This window comes from Maylandia zebra, linkage group LG7 (genome assembly GCF_041146795.1).
Source record: "Maylandia zebra isolate NMK-2024a linkage group LG7, Mzebra_GT3a, whole genome shotgun sequence".
Lineage (NCBI taxonomy): Eukaryota > Metazoa > Chordata > Actinopteri > Cichliformes > Cichlidae > Maylandia > Maylandia zebra.
The window spans coordinates 45,944,947-45,969,625 of record NC_135173.1 but is presented as its reverse complement, the minus strand read 5'-3'; the positions used below and the strand labels follow the sequence as shown (position 1 = coordinate 45,969,625).

Sequence of the window (24,679 nt, the reverse complement as noted above, 5' to 3'; positions counted from 1 at the left end):
AATTACCTTTGCACATGTTTGACTGCTAGTTATTAGGTTTGGTGGCAACTGCTTTTACACATAGGGTCGGGTTGTTTTGAAAACCCTTTTCCCTTAATAAATGAAATAAGCATTTGAAAATTGGATTTTATACTGTATTTATTGAGAGAACTTTATGTCACTTTTAATTGTTTGTTTACTTCTGGCATCTCCTTTTAGATTAAACTTTTTTTTTACTCCAGTACATAGATCTGGCACCCTCAAAGCCACTACATTTTGCATATCATCAAAAAAGATTATAGAATAAAATGCATTCATTCTCTAAAACTTCAAACTAAAACATCTGTTGCAGAGGATTACATTAGAGCACAGTAAACAGAAGAGAAATGGCTTTCCTCTGCTCAGAGCCCACAGCCCACTTTATTTCAAATAGCCACAATAGGCACATCTCAACATCATTTTGAGGAAGTATAGGGCTTGGTTGAATGCTAACGAAATCACTATTGAGAGTTCTTCACCTCTTCACCTCACTGTGCAATACCGTTTGTGCAATACTTTTGTTAATAGTCAATGGTACAATAGACCTCAATACTTGAAATGTGCAATTCACTTGTATTTTTATTTTATTCCTATTTATTCTATTTATCCCCTTCGTATATTTTATTTATATATGTCTCTGTATTTATATGTGTGTGTGTGTGTGTGTGTATATATATATATAATATTCTGTAACTGTAACTTCTGTCGGTGCTGTGCTTTTGGAAACCGAATTTCCCAGAGGAACCCACCCGAGGGATTAACAAAGTTTTATCTTATCTTATCTCTTATCTTATCTTCTTCAACCTGACACAAGGAATGGACATCAGACCAGCTAGAATCTGTGCTTTGTCCTGATGAGTCCAAATGTGACATTGTATGTATACTGTGCTGTTCTGTTCTTGTGCTGCCTAAGATGTTTCCAAATCAGAAGCAGTACATGGCTGCTTGGTTTGTGTTTTTTTTTTGTTGTTTTTTTTGCCTGTCCCATTTGGTTCTTTAGCCGTCAGAATTGCGCACAATGTGCTTTGAAGTAGCAGCCAAGAAAGGTGTAATTTACGATCTACGAACAGTGAACACCCGTGTGCACACCTGTGTGGATCAGCGCACTTGTATTCAAATGGTTTCCCCATGTAATGGTCTGCAAGAGGATGTAGAGAGCCATAGCCCTGTCCCCCAGGGCATGAAGCAGGCATGGAGGAGATCCAGGCCCCAGACATCCAGAGGCTCCAGAGTGCGAGAGCCCAAGGAGGACCACCGGAGGGGCATCCGTGCCACCCTCATGGGAAGGGCTGAGGATCCCCAGACGAGGGGTCACCCAGTAGCCACCGAGCAGAAGCTAGAGGGGGCTGCACCGGCGTGCCCGCCGGCTCTGCCGGCAGCCAGCTGTGCCAGAGTGAGCCGAGCCGCAGGCCCAGAGGCCGGAGGCCCAAGGGCCCCCCGCGCCCCGGAAGAGGCCTGACCGAGCAACAGGCACCAGGCCCCGCCAATTAGCCACCGGGAGTGAGCTGGTACATGCCTGAGTGCCCAGCCCCGGACACCAAGAACCACCAATGCACCGACCCCTGAGGGCATCAGTCACCGGCAGGGAGTGTGGTGAGGGGAGATAGGCCTCCACACTTTGGAGGGCCTGGGAGTTCCCAGAGAGGTGGAGTCTAAGACCCGACCTGACATATAGACACAGACAAACAGGCACACGCAGACACAAACATGCATTCCCACCCTCATGCACACATATACAAACACTCAGCACTCACCCAACGTAAGGATTGACATAAATGGACATGTACACATAATCACACTCCCCAAACATACTCTATACCCCGGGTCCAGGTACCCTCGCCCCCAGAGGGGGAAACGGCACTCAGACCCAAGAGATGTTACCCTTCCCCCGGGGTGGAGGCAAGCACACCGTCCCAGGCTCCGCAGCAGCAGGGAGGCCAATCGGACAGCCAACATCTCCTCCTAGCCCCCCCGCCCCGATGGCTAGTAGAGAACGGGGGTGTGTGAAGACCCCATACCTCCCTCCTCCCGCTCATGTGTAGTGTTGCTGCGTGTTGCTCTAAAGTGCATTTAAAACAAGGGAGAGCATGGTGCTGCTGCCAGAGAGCAGCAGGTGTTAGCATGGCCCCTCCCGAGAACCCTCAATGTCTACATGGATTTAAAATTGAGAGGTGGGCACCGGCGCCAGAGGTAGGTTTGAATACACAGACCGTGCCCACCCTCAAGGCCCTATATATATGTGTGTGTTATGAGAGTGTAAGTAATGTGGATGTCTAAGTTGTGAGATAAAATTGAGGCACAGGTGGCCAGAAGGGGACGGGGGGGGGGGGGGGGGGGACATGACGGGGGGGGACGGGGGGGGGATGTCTCCCCTGCACCCTGGTGACACACCTGCACCCCAAGGCCCTACCTGTGTGGGTGGGTGTGGGGGAGCGGGAAGAAGGAGGTAGCTGGGGATGGGGGTGCCTACTGGGGTCAGCTCCCCCACTGACCCCAGTAGGCACCCCCGTCCTCTGGTACCCACCAAGGCAAGGGAGCCCAGGCCCATCCAGACCAGGGCCTACGGCAGCATGCTTGGTTTGTGTTTAGTGAGATCATGGTGTTGGTGGTGTGAACAATCACATGACTTAAGCCCCTTTGAGATAGGATGAGCTAGACTACAGAGTGAAAAAAAAAAGAAGTCAGCTGGAACTCAACATATGTGAGAACTCCCAAAACTGCTGGGAAAACTCCACCTGACAGGCCAGTGGACGAATGCCAACAGTGTGCACAGCTGTTATCAAAGCAAAAGGTACAAGCACCAAGATCCAAAAGTGGCCATCCACAAGCAGCATACTTGGCCTTTTCATCTATCTATCTATCTATCTATCTATCTATCTATCTATCTATCTATCTATCTATCTATCTATCTATCTATCTATCTATCTATCTATCTATCTATCTATCTATCTATCTATCTATCTATCTATCTATCTATCTATCTATCTATCTATCTATCTATCTATCCATCCATCCATCCATCCATCCATCCATACATACATACATACATACATACATACATACATACATACATACATACATAACTCTGGTGCTCAACCCAAAAATGCATTTACCTTTACAGTTATGACACCATTTAAGCGGACAAAGTCAGGCTTTCCATCCAAGAAATAAAAAAAACAAACAAACACAAATGTCCTTAATTTCCGTACTTTTTGTGCCATATATGTATTCTGTATTTACATTTCTGTATGTCTATATTATTCTCTAGAAAATGTTAACAACTCTGGGAGGTGTGATTTGTACTGCAAACCTAGGCAGTACAAATCACAAATCAAACGTCATCAAGAAATGATATGTAAGAACAAATAACGTTTAGCAAGTAAATATAATTAACACTGGAAACACGGTATTGCATATCATGGGATGGCACATTCTTATTGATCATTTCCTTGATCATTATGTACAATGCAAGGGGAAAGAAAAGATTGAAAAGATACATTTCCCCACAACCCATTCATTACCTGAATGAATAATAATCGGCCAATGAACATTCTAGGAAAAGTTTCTTATTGTATTTTTTTACAGATACATTTTTGACTGTGAGTGCACCTTGCATTTTTTTCCCTCGGGGGGGGGGGGGGGGGAGACTGTCGTTGTGTACATTAAACGCACAGGGTACTGTGACTTTAAAGGGGTGGTGGTTCACGGTGAGGTAGCAGATAGGTTTGATGTAGTCGTTAAGAACACCTCGTACATCCCGGACTCACTCTCCCTGTAAAGCAGCCTTGCCTAAATCACCGTCAAGACCGTCCAGAAAGCTGTGCGTGTCAGCCGCTGCACCCTGTCAGGAGCGATGGGAGGTACCGACGCCGCTATTTCCCTCTTTCGTGAGCGCATCACCATCAATTTCCAAAACAGCATCTGATCAGCATAACTCATTATGTTTTCTCCCGTGGCAGAGGCCGAGACGCGCCAGAAACTGCTGCGCAATGTGAAGAAGGAGGTTGGTGCATTTTATTTCATTTGCGCGCATCACATTTTATGTTTACGGGCGCTATATGCTCAGTGTGTGTGTGTGTGTGTGTGTGTGTGTGTGTGTGTGTGTGTGTGTGTGTGTGTGAGTGAGTGTGTGTGTGTGGTTATCGTTCATCAGGGCTGACTCCACCGTAGGCCTGTTTATGATAAAACTGACGGTTTATTTTACATAATGTGATTAGACGCAATTAGGCTGCCGGTGGGGCTGTGCAGGATACCGGTCTGCTGGTGGACTGGCGTAAGATGGTGATGACGACGGTGGTGATGGTAATGATGACGATAATACTGATGATGTTGATGGTTTTATATTGTGGAAGAAACCCACCACAATCAGGAAGCCACGCACAGATTGTTTAAGCCTGTTTTCTGGCATATTCTTTTCAACCCACCGCCCTGTTAGTCAGAATTTAAAGGTGTGACCCAACCATCTGCTTAATTTGGCGTTTTTAATAGGTGCTTTTGCAGTAGCTTCTCTTGCTGCCATAATATAGGTTATGACAGCATAAATATGTTTAAATGTATTTGCAAATCAGTCAGAGAAAGCGGCACAATGCACCACCCTTATAAACTGGACAGTGACTCCACGATTCCTCATGCAGGCAAAGAAATATGAAGCTTTTACTCAAGCAGGGTACTTCTAGACCCACTCTGTGTGTGTTCTCCCCCTCACCTGTGACTCATTGCCTCTCAAAAACCTAAGGCACTGATACAGGATCCTGCAGTAAGGAGTGGCTTAGCTGTGATATATAAATCTAAGAAAAACAAAAGCAAAACTGCATTTTAATGTTTCACTTTGCTTTATATAGATGGGTAATTAATACAAAGCGTGCCTTTCATGTTGTTTACTCATGTGAAGGAGAAGGACAGGACAGTCGTGAGGTCTGGTTGCAGCAGCAATAAATAACCCCTGAATTGTGAACATTCAGCAGAATTCCAGCACAATCATATTTAAGCATGGAAGTGATTTTCATCTAATTTCATGGGAGAATGTGTCTAGGGCACTGAGCATCAGTTTAAATTTAGTGCATTTTATTGCTTAATGATACGTTTCTTAGCAGCAGACGTGACTACTTTGTGGATCACGACCAAACAATAAACATTCAGAGAAAATGCCGCGCTCAAAAAGTGTAGTCATGATCATGCTCATCTCAGTTTCTTTCTTCTTTTTTTTTTAACCTGATCATAATTGCAGCTATGACAACAAGCTTGTTCAAAAATATGACATTTATTAAAGTGAAATGGAGAGCAACATTGATTTTTTTTTTTCAAGGACAGTATATAAGTGTTATTTGAACTGAAAACACAGTTTTACAGTAATGTCTGTGGCTTTGTCGAGCTTGACCGAATAACCCCAGATGATGTCACTGAAGCTTTTCTCTCATTTTGCTTGTAGATCACTGTTTATGACACAAACATAGCTTTAAGGTGTGGGTGTTTACTTTATACAGTGCTATTACTAGGTTGATTATTGGAAACATATAATACAGGGAAGTTGGAAATTGACTCATACAATGGGGTAAAAATGTACATTTTTTTATCTGCTGCTTTGATTGTAGCTATATTGTAAAAGTGTGCTTATTGCAAACTTTGCAGTTTGGTATAGTGTGTTAATAAATTGTTAGTGAATTTATTTACATATTTACGTATTATTTAGATATATTTAGATTATTTAGACCGATTGGCGACCTGTCCAGGGTGTACAGGGTGCACAGAGCCTCTCAACCTACAACACATGAGACAGGCTACTTGCAACCCTTAATTGGATAAGCTAAAAAAAAAAGTAGATGGATGGATGAATGTGTTTAGGAATGCAAGTAGAAAACCTCAAGAAACAATTCCTTTTGGAATCACTAGAAAATGTAAACAAAAACTTGAAGGTTTGCTTTTACTGCTTACAATAAATCAGACAAATTGAGGAGATCAGAAATTGCATGTGCTTTACATGCAAAATCATTTGAAGTGTGAAGTGCACGTTGGATGTAGTACAGCACTTGCAATGGCTTTGTAAACTGCAGAAGATGAGGCTATAGTTTTGGTAGTTTTGGCAGCGTACATCAGCAGGATGCTATAACCTGCTTGTAGGAAATGTCTTATGTTGCCATACTGCTGCTTCATCATTACTTTTTCTAACATCACTCGCTTCTGTGCTTCTTGTTTTGTCTTTATCACCTTATGTAACTGTGTCAGACTGATTAAGACGTATCTGACGGTGAACTTCTCTCCTTTAGGTGAAACAAATTATGGAGGAGGCAGTAACGAGGAAATTTGTGCATGCAGACAGCAGCCATATTATATCCTTCTGTGGTAAATGTTTTTCTACTGCCTGCTTTTGTTAGATATTTTATTACAATCCATTACTCAGTTAATATTGCAGATGACATGAACAATGTCTTTTCTTTTAGCTATAATCTTTACCTCCAACTAAAAAAGGTATTATAGGTTTTCTGTATTGTATCTAATCTAATAAAAGACATTCAGTTTTAAATAGTACAGTACCGTCCGCCACATCCATACTGACATTTACAGTACAGAATGACGGCTGACTTCACTTTGTGTCAAGCCATATCACCTCCTACGAGTTCATTCTCACAGTGCCCAAAGGTCCTGTGCAGTCTGTTCCTAATGATTTCTTTTCATTAGTCGCATCTATTTATAATCAATAAAGTAAAAGGATGAACCTTCAAAGGTGTTGATACTAACAAGGAGTGAGGCGTATATGATTCTCAACACTTATATCCTAGCAACTGTAGGCAGTGTTGACTTCAGCCTATTTCTCCTTGAGCTACCTGTGCTTGCTTTCCCCTGTTTCTGTAAAAGAAACATGAGACTGAGGCCTTTAACAAAAGGGAGTTGTACTGTGCTTTTTAGAGAAAAATAAAGCTTTAGGCCAAATACAAACATGTCCGCTTCAAATCCATAAAAGATGGATTAGATTAAGTTGAAATAAACAATGTATATATTGATATACCTATATGTTTTATATAAATACAAATCAAATATTTGCTAAGTCTCTGCATGTTTATGTGTGTTTGTGCAGCTGTAGTGGAGGCGTGTGTGCTTCATGGATTGAAACGTAGGATTGCAGGCCTGCTGTGCAGTAATAAGGTTGCGGCACTCTTTATGAAGGTGGCAAAAAGCTTTTCCCCTGCTGCGGAGCTCTGTCACAAGGTCCAGGAGCTGGAACAGCTCATTGAAAACAGGTGAAACTTTTATCTGTGGGAGACCACAGACTCTTTCTTATAGTTATTTTCATATATATCGATATATAAACTCTTTTGTGCTATTTTTCATTCCTGTTTCATCCTGTTACATTTTAAGAGACTATGCAGACATCGTCTGTAAATTTCTTCTTTTGCTTTAGCAAGCAGAACAATTCCTCACTGAGTACTGACCGCAGTCGGCAGTTAAAGTTGGCTAACCTTCCTCCTCAAGCGCTGAAACACCTGTGGATTCGAACTGCCCTGATGGAAAAGCTCCTAGATAAGATTGTCCTGTACTTAGTAGAAAACAGCAGGTAGGATTATCTATATATTTTTTAATCCTTTTGAGGCTTTGGAATGTCTTTTCTTTTCAATGCCACAATTTTTTTTTTTTTTTTTTTTTTTTTTTGCCATAGGCAGCTGATTTCTATGTGTTGTAACTACCAAAGTTTTTAGGCTTCTTTCTCTCATGTGTTCTAATTTGTACCCTCTCTATGGTAATATTAATACATTATCTGTTTGCACAGAAGTCATCAAGAGCTGTGGTATGCAATGAGTAACATGGGGCTGAATTAAAAAACAGTCTTGGTGTTAACGCTATTGTCTTTCCACATGTATACTTGTGTGTTATTATTGTGTGCTTCAGTTCATTCTATGACAAAGAAGCCATGCTGATGGATCCTGTGGATGGACCGATTCTTGCATCCCTATTGGGTACTTTTTTTTAAAACTGTGCTGTCAGTTTATATAGCTACTTATTCGGATGTTTACTTTAAGCCCATTAACCTTGTTTTACAGTTGGCCCCTGTGCTTTGGAGTACACCAAGGTTAAGACTGCAGACCATTTCTGGACTGATCCATCTGCAGATGAGCTTGTACAGAGGCATCGTATTCACAGCGGTCACTGTCGGCAGGATTCCCCCTCCAGAAGACCGGCCTTGGTTAGACAGTCAATAAATTGAATGCTTCCTTGTAAAAACAACCAGCAATAGGCTGTATGCAATTGTGTTTTCTTCTTCTCTTAATCCCTAACAGATCCAAAAGAGACAGTCCAGTGGTAGCATGGATGATCGCCCTCTTATGTGGGTGAGGGAATATGTTGAATCACTTCACCAAAACTCCAGAGCCACACTTCTGTTTGGGAAGAACAATGTCCTGGTCCAGCCGGTATGGATTTTCCTGTCCTTTTCAAAACAACCATACAAAACTAGTTTTATTTATTCATTTTAAGAGAGAGAAAATATTAAGAAAAGCTTGCTTACTCTGTGGGAAACGTGATGCCTCCTGTTAATTTGTTTATATGCAACTGATCTGAATACTACAGCACTAACATTTTGTTTTGTGTGTACAGAGAGATGACATGGAGGCCATTCCAGGCTACCTTTCTCTACATCAAACTGCAGACCTCATGACCCTGAAGTGGACACCAAATCAACTGATGAATGGCAATGTTGGGGAGCTGGACTCTGAAAAAAGGTCAGAAAAAAAAGAGCCCAATCTACTGAGACTTAAATATTGTGTTTACAATGTTTATTCACTGACCAATATCCATTTGTGTTTCTCTCAGTGTTTACTGGGATTATGCTATGACAATTCGTTTGGAGGAGATTGTGTATCTCCACTGTCATCAGCAAGGTAACTCACCTATTAAAGTACTGGATGCAATGCAAAGTTGTGCCATTTAAAAATTAAATTTAGCCTGTTTCCCCTTCAAAGTTGTCACCTTATGCAGCATTGCAGTGCAGCCCCTTGTTTTAGATTATTCCCTGGAAGCCATATTTGTTCTTTTCCAGTGTGTCAAAATATAATTTGAATTTAATTTAGGGGGAAAGCACAAAGTTGCAGGGAATTCAGGGAGAAACCCAGTTAGAAGGGCATGTAGTAGGTGACATTTGTGTTGCAAAAAAACTTTGCGCAAGATGCGCTATGGTATGCTGGCAGGCTGAATGTTGTCCTTCAGATTGTACGATAAAACTGCAATGACAGTATGATCCTCAGGGAGGAGATTGTTATGGTTCACAACCCTGTGAATGTCTAAAAAAATACCAAGCATGCTCGCGGTCACACTTCTGACCTAATGTACCGCTGATGGGGTTTAAACACTGTGGGCTCTTCAAGCAAAAGCTGCTGGTTTGTATTTGGAGACTCATATCTCCTCTTCAGTGATCAGTAATACATAAATGGCTGATGAGTTTGTCACAGAAGGGGATTTTGTTTTCGTTTTGCTCACATTTGAGGCCCAGAGTAAATTAGGAGATGCATAAATGCACACAATCAGAACAAGACCATATCGTGTCATATCACCTCAATAGAGCAGTAGAGCTCTACTTATAGTTGAATAGGAGGCAGAGCCTTCAGCTTTCAGGATGCTCTTCTTTGGAACCAACTCCCAGTTTGGATTCAGGAGACAGACACCCTCTCTAATTTTTAGATTAGGTTTAAACCTGATGCTTTTTGATAAAGCATGTAGTGAAGGCTGGATCAGGTGACTCTAAATCCTCCCTTAGTTGCACTCCAATGAGTCTGGGCTGCTGAGAATTCCCATGATGCACTCATTTTATTTGACTCAGTGTGTGTTTATACAATATTCTGAGTTTAATCATTAGTTATTATTCACCTCTGGCTCTCTTTCACGGTGTTTTTTGTCCTGTCTTTCTCCCATCACCCCCACAGCAGATGGCTTTCCTCTCCCTGAGTCTGGTTCTGCCTGAGCTTTCTTCCTGTTGAAAGGGAGTTGTTCCTTCCCACTGTTGCTCAAAAGGGGTTGGCTGATTGTTAGGGCTTTCTCTGTCATATTGTATGGTCTCTACCGTACAATAATGTGCCTTGAGGTGACTGCTGTAGTGATTTGTTGCTATATAAATAAAATAGAATACAATTCAAAGACTTGGAGCGCTCTAAAAAAACCCCAGCTGTGCTAGCACTGGTCCAGAGGTGCATCGAGTGAAAATCGGCAAAAATTAAAATCAGATATGGTTTTTAATTTCCCAAATAAAGTCACATGAGTTTCACGAGTTATTTATTTTTTCTCCCACGTGTGGGTACCTCCAGTGAACAGTGGAGGCACAATCGTTTTGGTGAGCCAGGATGGGATCCAGAGGCCTCCTCTACACTTTCCTAAAGGAGGCCATTTGCTCCAGTTTCTCACATGCTTAGAGACTGGCCTGCTACCTCATGGGCAGCTAGACCCGCCACTCTGGAATCAGAGAGGGAAGGTAAACGGGACACCTCTGCTCAAATAATTTTTCAACATTTCATGCAACAATATTTACTTTACCAATATTTATGATATATTTTCTTCACATACTATTTCCATTTGTAGGGAAAGGTTTTCCCCAAACTGCGAAAGAGAAGTCCACATGATTCATGTGATTCTGTATCAGATAAGGAAGACGATGAAGCAACCGATTATGTGTTTCGGATCCTCTTTCCTGGCAATCAGATGGAGTTCAGTTAGTGCCTTTAATCTTTCTATTCTGCCTCCCTGAGATAATGCAATACAGAATCATCAAAGATTATATCTATAACTGTTCTAATTACTTTATATGTCTTTTGACTTCAAACAGTTCACTTTAGATGAATCTGATGTTTCATCCAGGCATATATTCAGTGTTTGTCTTTGTAATTAAGTCCTTTCTAATGTGAAACTGTTACAGCCATAATATTTTTCCTCCTTGTTTAGTGTCCATGTCTCCATTTCACATTAAAGTCCCATTGACAATAAGGAGTCTTTGCAATTTGTATGCCACATCTGCATCTCCATCCTCTCTCTTGTTTGTTTTTTTTTTTTTCACCATGTATTATCAGTTCTTATCATTTTCAGAAATTCATTTTAATATCCAAATCAGTTAGGGCTGCTCCTGGTTTTGCTTGCTTAATTGATTGTGATAATAGGAACAGTAGTAGTAAGGGACACTTTGCTGTGCAGTGGCCCCAGAGCTGATGGATCAGGGTGTTAATATGTGGCAACCAGCCCCCAGGAAGTCCTCCTGCTCCTCCTGCTCACAGAATGGCTCATCTGATGGCTCTCTGCCTAATGGCTGTAACCAAGAAAGGTAAGTATTTCCTATGGTCAGGCTGCAATCACCGTTCTGATTATTCCACCTGACAAAGTCTGAAATATTCTCACTTTACCAGGGCTCCCTTAAAGCTCCTTTGCGACACCATGAAATACCAGATAATCTCCCGTGCGTTCTATGGCTGTGAGTATAATCACATCTTCTTTGTGTTTGCAATTTAGGAATCACTCTGGTTGGGTTGTTCAGCAGATCAATAATTCATTACAGTGGTTGAAAATGAGAAGCCTTATCTCTCCTCTCTAGGGCTTGCATACTGTCGTCATCTGTCCACGGTCCGCACCCACCTCTCCGCATTGGTCAACACCACGATTGTTGACCCCAGCGTACCCCGTGATGCTCGAGGAGGCCTCTCTGTGGAGGTCTGGGGCAACTTCCTCAAAGACAGCTCTGTAAGATTTATACATGAACACCAAGCCATCACACAACGCCTAGTTGTCATTCGTTCCTGTGTGAAATGCCTCCTTTCATTAGTGAGCAATTTCAGTCTGACACAAAAGTAAAAATACTTCTCCTTTCAGGCCTATGAGGAAAAGGAGATACACAGACTGGTGTATTTTGGTGGGGTGGCCCCTTCACTCCGTAAAGAAGTCTGGCCCTTCCTGTTAGGACATTATAAGTTCAGCATGAGTGAGAAATGCCGGCGGGAGGTATTACTCATGTGCTTTCAAAGTATAAAGATATATTCTCATGCCTATCTATTCTTTGCCAGTTATTTACACATGCTTATTGCTTCAGATTGATGAGCAAATGCGGTGCATGTACGAGCAGACTATGAAGGAGTGGCAGGGTTGCGAGGCCATTGTCCGTCAGAGGGAGAGAGAGAAACATGCCGAGGCACTCGCCCGATGCTCATCCGGAGCCAGCGTGGAAAGGGGACCCGTGCAGCGGGACTCCACCATCAGTACAGATGCAAGTTTGAACAAACAAAAAAATCCACATTATGTAACACCTACCACCTACTATTTCAAGAGTTGTGAGAAAATAACTTGGCTAACAGTTCTGCTGTTTTTGTCTCATGTGATACTCTGTCTCACTCCAGTCTTCTCTAAGTAGCAACTCAGATCAACAAAATACTCACTCACAGAGCGACTCCAGCAGCAACGCACAGGTAGTCCCTCTCTCATCATCATCTCCATAGCAATGATTTCTGATACGACACCATACCGGGTTTCATTTTTTTCCCAAGCATTAGCCCACTTACTACAACTTATATATGGTTTGCTGTTGTATTCTTGCTTTCCAAAGCATACCTTGTGAATCGCTGAAAGTAACGGCAGCGAAGCTGTTTTTGAGCAGGATTGCGATTTGGTTTAAGGTATTTTGTGGATAAATTGAAGTAAAAGGAATTAAGTTTTACAAAAGATAATAAGCTAATGGCTCTACATTAAAGGCATGGATGTCTGTATCAAGTTTCATGGCAGTCCATCAGACGGTTGCTAAAACAATGCCACAGTAACAAGAAAAAACTGGGGGGATAAGTCATTAGGTTTCATCATGCAGGCGATAGTGTTAGTAAGATATTTCAGTCAGGGATAAAATAGTTAACCATCTGGCAGACTGACTTAGTGCCACTGTGCTATGTAGAAAAAAGCTTGCTATTTTATCATCAGTGTTTTTATCATGAGTGTCCTTCATTTTATTTAAAGGAGGCAGGAATTCAAGTTTATAATGCAACAAAAAAAAAGTTTATTGTGATTGCTGCACGTATGTAAGGATGCTCAAAGGATTAGAAATCACTACATGTCGTTGTGGTGTAATAAAACATTGTTAGCAATAATGTCAAGTGTTTGTAATTTGCATACTACTTTATAAAAAGCCTTTATTGATAATTTAGAAATCACTTACCACTCGTTTAAAGGATAAAGACTAGTCAAAGGGATTTCCTACAGCCTGAGAGCCCATAATTTGTTACCATTAGTGGTTTATAATGGATCTATAATGCATTAGAGATTTATTGACCATTAATGAAGCTTTCAGTTCATGCTTTTTAAAGTGTGCCTTATCATAGAGTGGGATTTTTATTTACAGTTTATAAACTAACACATGGGAAACCACTGTTGTGCTTTTAAAAACACTCAATCTCAGTAGTACTCGCTTACAATTTATCACATGTTCACTACTTTGGCTTCCAGGTATTTGAATCGGTCGACACAGTGGATCAGGCTGAGAGTGAGTCCAGAGCTGACGAAGAAGCACAGCACAGAGGTGCAGGCAAGGCCATCGGAAATGGAACCACAGACAAGCCACAACTTCCCTCCACCGACCCTGCCTCCAACGATCTGTCAAACCAACGTCCAGATTCAGACAGCTGTCATCCTGTAACTGAGTCTGCTGTTTCTCAGCAAACAGCAGAAAACTTAGAAGTCTGCAGTGAGGAACCTACAGCTGAGTCACAGCCTGTAAAGATTCAGCTCACAACATGTGAATCAGGAGGGGAGGATGTAAAGGACCCTGCAGCCGAGAGTGAGGCTGATGCACAAAAGAGGGAGACGATTTTAGAAAGCATAGTGGTTCAGGAGACAAAGAAATGTGAAGCTGAGCAAAAAGCTGAAGTAGAGGAAAAAGATCAAACGAAGCACGGGCTGTCAGGAGCTTCAAAAGCCACTGACACAGATATTAATTTGAAAGAGAATACTAATGTTCTAAAGCTGGAAACAGAGATTCATAATGAATATTTCCAAGCACCTCCGCTTGGGCAGACTTTAAGTCTTCAGCCACACAAGAGCAAAAGTCTGGAAGTTGAGTCATCTTGTCCGCCTGCAGCAGAAAAAGATGCAAATCCGCTAAATGAAAAAAAGCCAGAGATTTCTAAGAAAAACGAAATCCCATTAAAAGTGATCAAGGCCTCAAACACAGACGCAGAAACAAAGGATGTCGAAGCAGCTGTCTGCGACTTTGTTGAAACCAAAAAAGCTACAGAGATTTCATTCGAGAAACCTGGTTCAAATTCTCCAGTCAGACAAGTGCTGAATGCTCTTCAATCAGCATCGCTTTCGTTGTCGTCTCAGTCCCGGCAGTCTCCAGACACAGCCGATTCGGATGACTCTCCTTCTGCGCTGGAAATGGAGGACATTCCTGCAGGGATAACATACGTGACCTCAGAGGACATCAAAACCAGGCCTTTGGCAGGGCTTGCTGCGCCCCCTGTCTCCCTCGCACAAAGAGAGAAAATGGCATCTGAGGATCTTGCCCTAGATCACCATCTGGACACAGCTTGTAATACCAGTCCTGAGGGCACAGATCTGGGCCTTTCAGAAGAGGAGCCCGAGATAGACAATGTGCTCACTGAACCAGAATCTGCAGAGGTGGGAGGAGTCACCAAATATGATGAGTCCTCAGAGGAGCAAACCTATTCTGTAAGTGTTACACACGGCAAACAGAACTTCAAAGGAAGTCTTTTAATCGTTATCATACAGTAACTGACTTCAGCATTGTTATTATTCATGCAGCAAGAAACAATGGATATGTACTTGATCAATTTGCATCGTATTGACAAAGATGTCAGACGTTGTGATAGAACGTATTGGTACTTCACCACTGAGAATCTGGAGAAGCTGCGTAACATAATGTGCAGGTAAATGAATAATCTATATCCAATAATCTATATATGAGGTTTATTTTAATGCACAAGGTTGAAACGCAAAAATAAACATCTATTTCTATTTGCAGTTACGTCTGGCAGCATCTGGATGTCGGTTATGTGCAGGGCATGTGTGATCTGCTCGCTCCTCTGTTAGTTATCCTGGATGATGGTTGGTAAAACCGTTTAAGTACAATGTGTTTTTTACAGATGTGGGTTTTGCAGAGCTTCACATAATTTACTAGAGGAACAACTCGTAAATGTGTTTGGGGCTTTCCAGAGATCATGGCGTTCAGCTGCTTCACTGAACTGATGAAGAGAATGAACCAGAATTTTCCTCACGGGGGTGCCATGGACTCTCACTTTGCCAATATGCGCTCACTTATCCAGGTAAGTGGACATTTTTCCGCACATACAATCATATAAACATTTTATAAACAGTGTAATTTTGCTGAATGGTTAAGCCTACTAAGATTGTTACAGCTTGCTGCTGATACTTAAATGTAGGCACACAAGAAGAGGTTTTCCTCACTGTCAGAGAGTAGAATAATTCTGTATACATCCTACATACGTACTTTAAGGTTATAACATCTACATCGGTCCACCTACGTCTACAAGCAAGCCAACAGATTTTATACAGTACACAATCACTGTTGATTTTTCAAATCAATTGGCTAAATCTGATCACAGAGTGTGGCCGTGTAGTGCTACTTCTATCAGCAGTCACATTATCAGTAAACACTAGTAAAGACTTTTTAGTGTAACCAGCGGTTTGCACCTTGATTTAAAGCCTCTGTATTTACATTCAGTGTATTTTGATTGCAAAGTGTTTTTGTCTCATGCTTTCAGTCATATGTTTTTGTTTAACTTCAAATACTTTGCTGTAAGATGAATAGGTTAAATTATAACTTGTGTCATTGTCCATATACTCATTGACACTGTGTGTTTTAATTTAATTATGTTATAGTTTTGGAACCTTGGATCACAGCATTTGCAGATATGAAAAAGACTTGTTTGATTTCTAACCTATTGTACCTGTTATGAGCTATGGTGAAAATACCAATATGCTTAAAACACATTTTCCATATTAATGAATTTACCAAATATGTTTATTTCATACAGTATAGTAAAATAGAAATTAATACACATGATATATGGGTTGTAATAGTGTCTTATTATGAAGTAAAAATGTTTGTGTTCCCTTGTCTGTAGTGAATATAAGTTGTATTTATTTCTACCACTTAGTTAGACTACCCACAATATAAGTGATTTCTCTGTTCCCCTTTATTACCCAGTTATTTCTTTGTTCCTTATTGCTGTATTTTCTTCCAGCAGCAGGGATCCAGTAGTGTAGTATGGGCTGAATTATAACAAAAATGCATGCATACAGGTGTAGGATAATGATAACATTATATTGTTCTTACATATCACAGATCCTGGACTCTGAGCTGTTTGAACTGATGCAACAGAATGGAGACTATACCCACTTCTACTTCTGTTATCGCTGGTTTCTTCTTGACTTCAAGAGAGGTGATGCGAAACGCAGGCCTCATATTGTTTGCTTGAATCGACCGTGACTTTCTCGTGACAGCGAATATAATCTGATTTGTCGGTCTTTTCTGAACAGAAATGGTCTACGATGATGTGTTCTCTGTGTGGGAAACCATCTGGGCAGCCAAGCAGACCTCCTCTGAGCACTTTGTGCTCTTCATTGCTCTGGCACTTGTGGAGATGTATCGAGACATCATCCTGGAAAATAACATGGACTTTACAGACATCATCAAGTTCTTTAATGGTAAGAAAAGCGAGTGAAGCAATGCTAAAGGAAAAACAATCAAGTTTACCAGTATTCACTTGTAATCAATGTTACATTAAAATAACTAAGCAGCTGGTTAAAGCGAAGTGCAGAGATTTCTATAAAAATCTGTTTTTTATTTTGTGACTTTTATTGTGAAATATCAGTATTTACTGAATATTAAAGGAACGCTAAATCTTTAAATATTATCAGTGTTCATAATTGTATCTGTAATTTTTTTCTAAATATACTTTTTCTTCTCAGAAATGGCCGAGAGACACAACGTCCCCCAGGTCTTGATGATGGCCCGAGACTTGGTCCACAAAGTGCAGACGCTCATAGAAAACAAGTGATGCAGGATGCTGCTGGTTAACACCCACAATTCTTTTGTGCTAACCTGTCTCAGAGATAACAACCGAACCACGTTATTGTCGTATATTCCACAGAAAAGGAAATGATGTAAATGAAAAGCGCCGACAAGATAACCGATCATTAAAGCTGCTTGTTATTCAAAGGTAGTTGTAAAACAACTTCTCACCACTTGCTCCTCTCTGTTTTTGGGAGATGCAGTTATTGCCAGTAAAGTTATTTTTAAAAGTGTTTTTGGTCACTTTGTGAATGTACCCTTGTTGAAACTGCTTCAGGATGTTGTTTATTTTGCCTTAAAATTTGCTATTTTTTCAGGGATACAGCAACCAAATTCTTCACTGCATTGATATTCTCCCTAATGCGTTCGGTTAAGTTATGCATCTTGTATACACTTAAATATATTTTCAGTATTGTCATTTACTTAGCTGAAATTGTAGCTGCCATGGTTAAACATTTTGTGATACACTTGAATAGTTTTTTTTCAGTGATGTACCTGGTGTCACGGGATAATTTGCAAACGTTGCAGGGTTCTACCGGCTGGCTTATCTGATGTTAAATAGGTGTTTGCCTCTGATGCACACAAGATTGCAGGATATGCAGACCTGGATTCTGTGTAGCACCTCGTAATTGCACATAGTTTCCATATACTGTATCACAATTTCCTCTTTCAGCTGGTCACGCTCTCATAGTCTCCTCTCCTGTCTCCCACCTCCTCTATGCATTAGTTAAGATGATTTAACTGTTGTCTCTTATCCCAGTTAGTATTCCTCCTGCATGCTGTCATTGAAAACCTCCTTCTTCTTCCCTTAAACTACACAGTGCTGCTCAGGCTGAACACGTCAGCTATCGTTTTCATAAAATCAAAGGATAAAGACTGGTTAGAGGGATTTCCCACAGTCAGAGGTTTCTTCCTGTTAAAAGGGAGTTTTTCCCTCTCACTGTCTTTCTTTAATTTACAATGTAAAGTACGTTGAGGCAACTGGTGTTGTGGTTTGGCGCTACCGTGGGGCAAAAAAGTATTTAGTCAGCCACCGATTGTGCAAGTTCCCCCACCTAAAATGATGACAGAGGTCAGTAATTTGCACCAGAGGTACACTTCAACTGTGAGAGACAGAATGTGAAAAAAAAATCCATGAATTGAAAGCAGCACAGCTTTACCAGATTTAGCTTCCATGCGATATAGAGAGTCGTGGTCGTAATTTTTCTGCTGGTGGTTATTTCAAAGAGGTAGTTAGCTGGTGGCAGTTTGTGCTTCCTTCACATGCTCCACTTCCCTTTTTCACTTTCACTCTTAAACTCTGTCTCGCCCTGATGAACTTGGTTGTCATGGCTTTAAAGCGCGTCAAATTGTTTCTGTATGCCAAAAACCCCCAAAGGCAGCGAATAGTTTAATATTTCCTGGACATTTCTCTTCATTATTATCACTATTTCACTGCTGCTCAGAATGTCAGAGCTCTAACTTCAGCTATGAGGAAAGTGCGATCTTGATGATAAGCTTTTTACTTTTAAATGAATGGTAGCTGGTCAGTGGTATGTAGCCATGTAGATAATGATGATTTTGTCAGTTCATTTTTTTGCTGCAGTCATAGTGGATTTCATTTGTTTAGCCTTAAGACGAGAAATGATTAAGAGCTCGGGAGTATACGTGTAAAGGTGAATATCTTAAGATCTCGGCAGATAAACACAAGATACTCTATATAGCTCGATACCGAGAGAGGCAAGTCAGAAAATATGATTTATTGGTGCCACTTACAGTTACAAAATAGCCAAAACACACACGTCTGTTTCACTGTGGCTTAAATTCCAGTGTTTTAATATCACTGCTAATGTGTCTACATATGATCTTGCCTGAGTATTGCTGTTTGTGTATTGCTGTTTGTTGTCAGAAGATTTACAGTATACAATGTGTTAAGAAGAAACTGACTTACTTTACAAAAAAACAACAACCCCTAAGCTAGTACTTATTTATTAAATGCAATACAATGTCTGTATATGGGCCTGGTCTGATTATAATGAAGCAAAAGCTAAAAGTATGCCAATGGAAATAAATATATTTTTATTTTTTCTGTCTTCTAAAATGGTCACTGAGTATACTTAATTTATTGTGTATTAAAAATCTTATATTTTGCATTTAAGGTGCCCTGCGTGTTCTTTCTGGTTAAAAGAGCTTTGATCAAATCAAATCAAATCACTTTTATTGTCACATCACATGTGCAGGTACATTGGTACAGCACATGTGAGTGAAATTCTTGTGTGCGAGCTTCACAAGCAACAGAGTTGTGCAAAATACAATAATGTAAACTTCAGATCTTCAGATTATCTTGTGTAAAATTGTTTGTAATAATAACCACTTTAGATCGTATTTTTGATCCTGATTCTTTGTTCTGGTGCCTTATTTGCGTGTCTGAAATAGGGTCAGTTTGTTTCAAGTCTGCCTAAAAACAACACCCAGATGCTTACAGGTAGTAGGCATACCTTCAGGGGTCTAGTGGAGTACACGACTCAAACTCAGCCGTCAGCAAAAGGGGGGCCGACATGACTGATCAGTGTATCTATTGATTGTAGATCTTGACAATGCCACGCCTGCCTTGCCACGAATTTTCTTGACTTATTTAAATGTTGTTTTTCTCATCTAGGGAAATAATTCTATCATCATGTGCTTCTGTTGGCTTCTTGCTGAGCTAGTCAGCACATTCCTTCTTTATAAGAGTGTACCGGATGGTTTGGCCAGTCCTAATGCTTTTGCTATCTCTCTGATAAATTTGTTTGAGTTAAAAATCAGATAATTGGATGGAACCGTAGTTTGCTCACCTCAATGGACCCAGCACTGACGTCCTGGATGGAGGAAGGTAATAAAGCTCTTTAGGTAAAGTCAGATCAGCTGCGCAACTACCCAACTTAAAACTGTCACGTAATCCTTGGAGAAGAAAAGATGGTACTGGGATTTTTTTTTATATGTATGTTAAGGCAAGGCAAGGCAAGTTTATTTGTATAGCACAATTCAACAACAAGGTGATTCAAAGTGCTTTACAGAGACATTAGAAACAAGAACAAATAAAAAGCATGATTTAAAATTGATTAAAACAAGCAAATAAACTAACTAACTAATTAACAAACAAACAAACAACAGTATATAAAATCAAAACAGATAAAATCAGAACAGTAGATAAAATCAGTAGTTAAATGTAAGTTTTGAAATTTAAGCTTAAAGTGTGGATTTGGTGCTTTATTCAAATGCAGCTGAGAACAGGTGAGTCTTCAACCTGGATTTAAATAAACTGAGTATTTCAGCTGATCTGAGGCTTTCTGGGAGTTTGTTCCAGATATAAGGAGCATAAAAGCTGAATGCAGCTTCTCCGTGTCTGGTTCTGACTCTGGGAACTGATAAAAGACCGGATCCAGATGACCTGAGGGATCTGGATGGTTCATACTGGGTCAGGAGGTCATTGATGTATTTTTGTCCTAAACCATTCAGAGCTTTATAGGCCAGCATCAGAACTTTAAAGTCTATCCTCTGACGGACAGGCAGCCAGTGTAAGGACCTCAGAGCTGGACTGATGTGGTCCACTTTTTTTGTCTTAGTGAGGACTCGAGCAGCAGAGTTCTGAATGAGCTGTAGCTGTCTGACTGATTTTTTAGGTAGACCTGTAAAGATGCTGTTACAGTAATCAAGCCTACTAAAGATGAATGCATGGACTAGTTTTTCCAGGTCCTGTTGAGACATCAGATCTTTTATCCTTGATATATTCTTGAGGTGATAGTAAGCTGACTTTGTTATTGTCTTAATGTGTTTTTCTAAGTTTAGGTCTGCATCCATCACTACACCCAAATTTCTCGCCTGGTTTGTGATTTTTAGATGTATAGATTGAAGTTCTCTGGTGACCTGTAATCGTTTTTCTTTGGCGCCAAAGACTATTACCTCAGTTTTGTTTTTGTTTAGCTGGAGAAAATTGTGGCACAACCAGTCATTGATTTCCTCAATGCATTTACCAAGAGCCTGTACAGGGCCTCGGTCTCCTGGTGACATTGTGATATATATTTGTGTGTCATCTGCATAGCTGTGATAGTTTATTTTGTTGTTGTTTATAATCTGTGCCAGTGGGAGCATGTAGATGTTAAACAGAAGGGGTCCCAAGATGGAACCTTGGGGAACTCCACATGTGATACTTGTCTGCTCAGATGTGAAGTTACCTATTGATACAAAGTATTTCCTGTTTTCTACGTATGTTTTGAACCAGTTTAGTACAGTTCCTGAAAGACCTGTCCAGTTCTCCAGTCGTTTGAGTAATATGTTGTGGTCAACTGTATCAAATGCTGCACTGAGATCCAGTAAAACTAGGACTGACATTTTTCCACTGTCTGTATTCAGACATATGTCATTAAACACTTTGGTCAGAGCGGTTTCAGTGCTGTGGTTCTGTCTAAAACCTGACTGGAAGGCATCGTAGCAATTATTCTGTTTTAAGAAGTAACTGAGCTGTTGAGAAACTGCTTTTTCAATGATCTTACTTAAAAACGGGAGATTTGAGATCGGCCTGTAGTTGTTCATTTGTGTCTTGTCAAGATTGTCCTTTTTCAGTATAGGTTTGATTACAGCAGTTTTTAGTGGTTCTGGAAACACACCTGATAATAAAGAAAAGTTGACGATCTGTAACAGGTCTGACTCCAAAGTCTTTGAGACCTTTTTGAAAAAACTTGTTGGCAGGACATCTAAACAGCAGGAGGAGGAGTTCAGTTGACCTAAGATGTCCTCCAGGTCTTTGCTGTTAATAGGTTGAAACTGTTTCATGGTGTTTAAACAGTTTTTTGGTGGACACAGTACATATCCTGGATCTGCTGTTGATGTACCAATTGCTTGTCTAATTTTTTGGATTTTTTCAGTGAAGAATTTGGCAAAGTCATTGCAGGCCATGGTCGAATGAAGTTCAGCTGCCACTGACACAGGGGGGTTTGTTAGCCTGTCAACTGTAGAAAATAAGACCCGAGCATTATGGCTGTTTTTAGTGATGATGTCAGAGAAGTAGGACCTCCTTGCACTCCTCAGTTGTAAATTATAATTGTGAAGTTTCTCTTTATAGATGTCATAATGAACCTGGAGGTTTGTTTTTCTCCATCTGCGCTCAGCTTTCCTACACTCTCTTTTTTCATTTTTCACCAGTGTGGAGTTTCTCCATGGAGACTTTTTCCTTCCAGAGATAACCTTCACCTTAATGGGAGCAATAGTGTCCATTACATTTAACATGTTAGCATTGAAGCTATTGACGAGTTCATTGACTGACCCTCTGGACAGGTCAGGTGTTAATGGGAAGACCTGGTTAAAAATTGCACTACTGTGTTCAGTTATACACCGTTTTGTGATCACTGTTGTTGATATATTTGTGTGGGCTGAGATTTTACTTTCAAAGAAAACACAGTAATGATCAGACAGGCCCACATCAGACACAGTAACCTTTGAAATGCTCAGGCCTTTGGAGATCAGTAGGTCAAGAGTGTGTCCTCTATTATGTGTGGCCTCTGTTACATGCTGAGTCAGCCCAAAGTTGCCCAGAGTGTTACTCAGGTCTTTAGTCCCTTTGTCCTGAGGGTTGTCCACATGAATGTTAAAATCCCCAGCAATAATTACACAGTCAAAATCAACACAGATCACAGACAGCAGTTCACTGAGGTCATTAAAAAAGTCTGTGCAGTATTTGGGAGGCCTGTAAACATTAAGAAACACAACTTTGGATGGGGCCTTCAGCTGTAAAGCCACATATTCAAAAGACTGAAAACTTCCAGGAGATAGCTGCTTACATTGAAATGATTCATTAAATAAGACAGCAACCCCTCCTCCTCTCCTGCTCGCCCTGACCTCACTGATAAAACTGTAGTTAGGAGGGGTCGTCTCGATGAGAACAGCTCCACTGTTACTTTGGTCCAACCAAGTTTCAGTTAAAAACATAAAATCAAGGCTGTGCTCAGTGATTAAATCATTAATTAAAAATGTTTTCCCAGCTAGAGATCTAATGTTTAATAAAGCCAACTTAAGTGTTTTAGAGGTATTACTTGTCCCCTCGTGTTTGGGAGCAGTCTGTGGCACACAAGGTATGTTTACTATGTTTAAAGATCTTTTAGAGTGCAGCTCTCTGTGTTTTGACCAGGCCACATGTCTCCTGTCACCTAAAAGTACAGAAATTTTAAAACCTTCTAGTAAACAGGGTCCCAGCTTCTCCTGGGAAAAGTCATCACTGCCATAATCCTCACAGCCCGGAGCCTTCACACATCACACATCAGACTGCGGAGACAGGGCATGAAGAGGAACTAAGGGGGGCGAGGCTGGGCAATGTGACTTCGATTGCTCTGGTGAGGGCGGGGCTCGATGGCGAACCTTTGGCCGCTCTGGTGGGGGGTTTATGGGGGACAAAAAGGGATTGGGACGGGGGGATAGATCTGAGCCCAGCATTGACCCGCTCCATCATCTCCTCAGTGAATTTCAGGTGTGGGGAGGAGGGAGAAAGGGAGGGGGAGGAGGGTGATGGCCTGTCAGGGGTTTGGGGGACTGGGGAAGGTCGTGGTCCCTTGTCCTGGTCGTTGGTGTTGTTGAGAGAGTTGGAGGCAAATAGGGACCCCTCTTCTTGCCTTAGATGTCTCTCCTTTCTGAGGCTCTTCCTCAGATGCCATGGATGTCTCTCCTTTCTGAGGCTCTTCCCGGGTGGGGGCAAATGGAGCTCCTCCTCAAGGTTTCTGCTGGGCTTTGTCTGTTCTTGGAGTACTGTTTGTTCCTCTTTATGAGATAACTCCTCGTTTATCTCAGCCTTGGCACCAAGCACGGATGGATGACGTATGGAATAAAACAAGTTGGAGGTGAACAGTTTCACCCCTGACTTGTTAAAATTAAATCCATTTGCTTTGAACAGATGCCTGCGTTCCCAAAAAATATTAAAGTTGTCGATAAAATGCACTGAGTGGTCAGCACATGCTGATATAAGCCATTTATTCAGTGTAAACAACCTGCTGAATCTCTCGTCTCCTCCTCTGACCGGCGGTACAGGTCCACTGATGAATACAGCTGCATTCAGAGAGTTTACAGTATTTAATAATCCAGTAAAGTCCCGTTTCAGAACCTCCGACTGTTGTTTGGACACATCGTTTGACCCTGTATGCAGAACAATGTTTGTCACAGTTGGATATTCATCTGCAATTTGAAGAATTCTCTCCTTCAGGTTGTTGACCATATCGTTAGGAAAGCAGAGGACTTTAGTGTTCTTACCGCACATCCTTTGTACATCCTTTACGGCAGAGTCACCCACAATCAGAGTTTCAGGCCTAGCCTTTAGCTTTCCCTGTGGCCTTTCACTTTTCAACAGATTTTCAGACCTTATTTCGCTGCTTTTAGATGGATGGTTGTCCGATATAGATCCAGGGTCCTTTGATAGTGGAGCAAATCTGTTCTGCAGTTTCACATTCAGTTGTTTTGGAGGTTTGTTGTTAACCTTCCTATTCACGATTGTCCAGTCCTGTTTCCTCCCGTATACAGGGGTAGAAGAGCTTCTCTGTCTCGTAGGAAGTGAAGGCCAGTCGGTTTCAGAGATTTCAGCTCGCTGTGCCCTGCCTGTGATACGTC

At 41.2% G+C, this 24,679-nt stretch overlaps 1 protein-coding gene across 2 annotated transcripts; it reads left to right on the top strand.

Annotated features, from left to right (window-relative positions):
* Positions 1-3,725: 3,725 nt before the first annotated feature.
* On the top strand, positions 3,726-19,206 carry sgsm1b (small G protein signaling modulator 1b). 2 transcript variants are annotated; one of them, XM_004538092.4, is made up of 25 exons: positions 3,726-3,878; positions 3,978-4,021; positions 6,282-6,357; positions 7,091-7,253; positions 7,415-7,567; positions 7,900-7,967; positions 8,052-8,194; positions 8,289-8,420; positions 8,605-8,729; positions 8,821-8,888; positions 10,305-10,468; positions 10,576-10,705; positions 11,182-11,308; positions 11,391-11,455; positions 11,576-11,721; positions 11,851-11,979; positions 12,068-12,241; positions 12,372-12,440; positions 13,465-14,688; positions 14,782-14,906; positions 15,002-15,084; positions 15,193-15,302; positions 16,346-16,442; positions 16,540-16,707; positions 16,972-19,206. In XM_004538092.4, the coding sequence occupies exons 1-25, from the start codon at positions 3,872-3,874 to the stop codon at positions 17,058-17,060; spliced, it is 3,879 nt and encodes a 1,292-aa protein (XP_004538149.3). In that variant the 5' UTR covers positions 3,726-3,871; the 3' UTR covers positions 17,061-19,206. The 2 variants fall into 2 exon arrangements, with proteins under 2 accessions (XP_004538149.3, XP_004538148.3); XM_004538091.4 differs by lacking the exon at positions 3,726-3,878 and having other exon boundaries at positions 3,959-4,021.
* Positions 19,207-24,679: the final 5,473 nt, after the last annotated feature.

Excerpts from the sequence above, each read along its gene's own strand:
- sgsm1b (XM_004538091.4), top strand. The coding sequence starts at position 3,959 with ATGTTTTCTCCCGTGGCAGAGGCCGAGACGCGCCAGAAACTGCTGCGC. Across the intron at positions 4,022-6,281 it reads TGCGCAATGTGAAGAAGGAG|GTGAAACAAATTATGGAGGA; the intron begins GTTGGTGCATTT and ends TCTCTCCTTTAG. Across the intron at positions 16,708-16,971 it reads CATCATCAAGTTCTTTAATG|AAATGGCCGAGAGACACAAC; the intron begins GTAAGAAAAGCG and ends TTTTCTTCTCAG.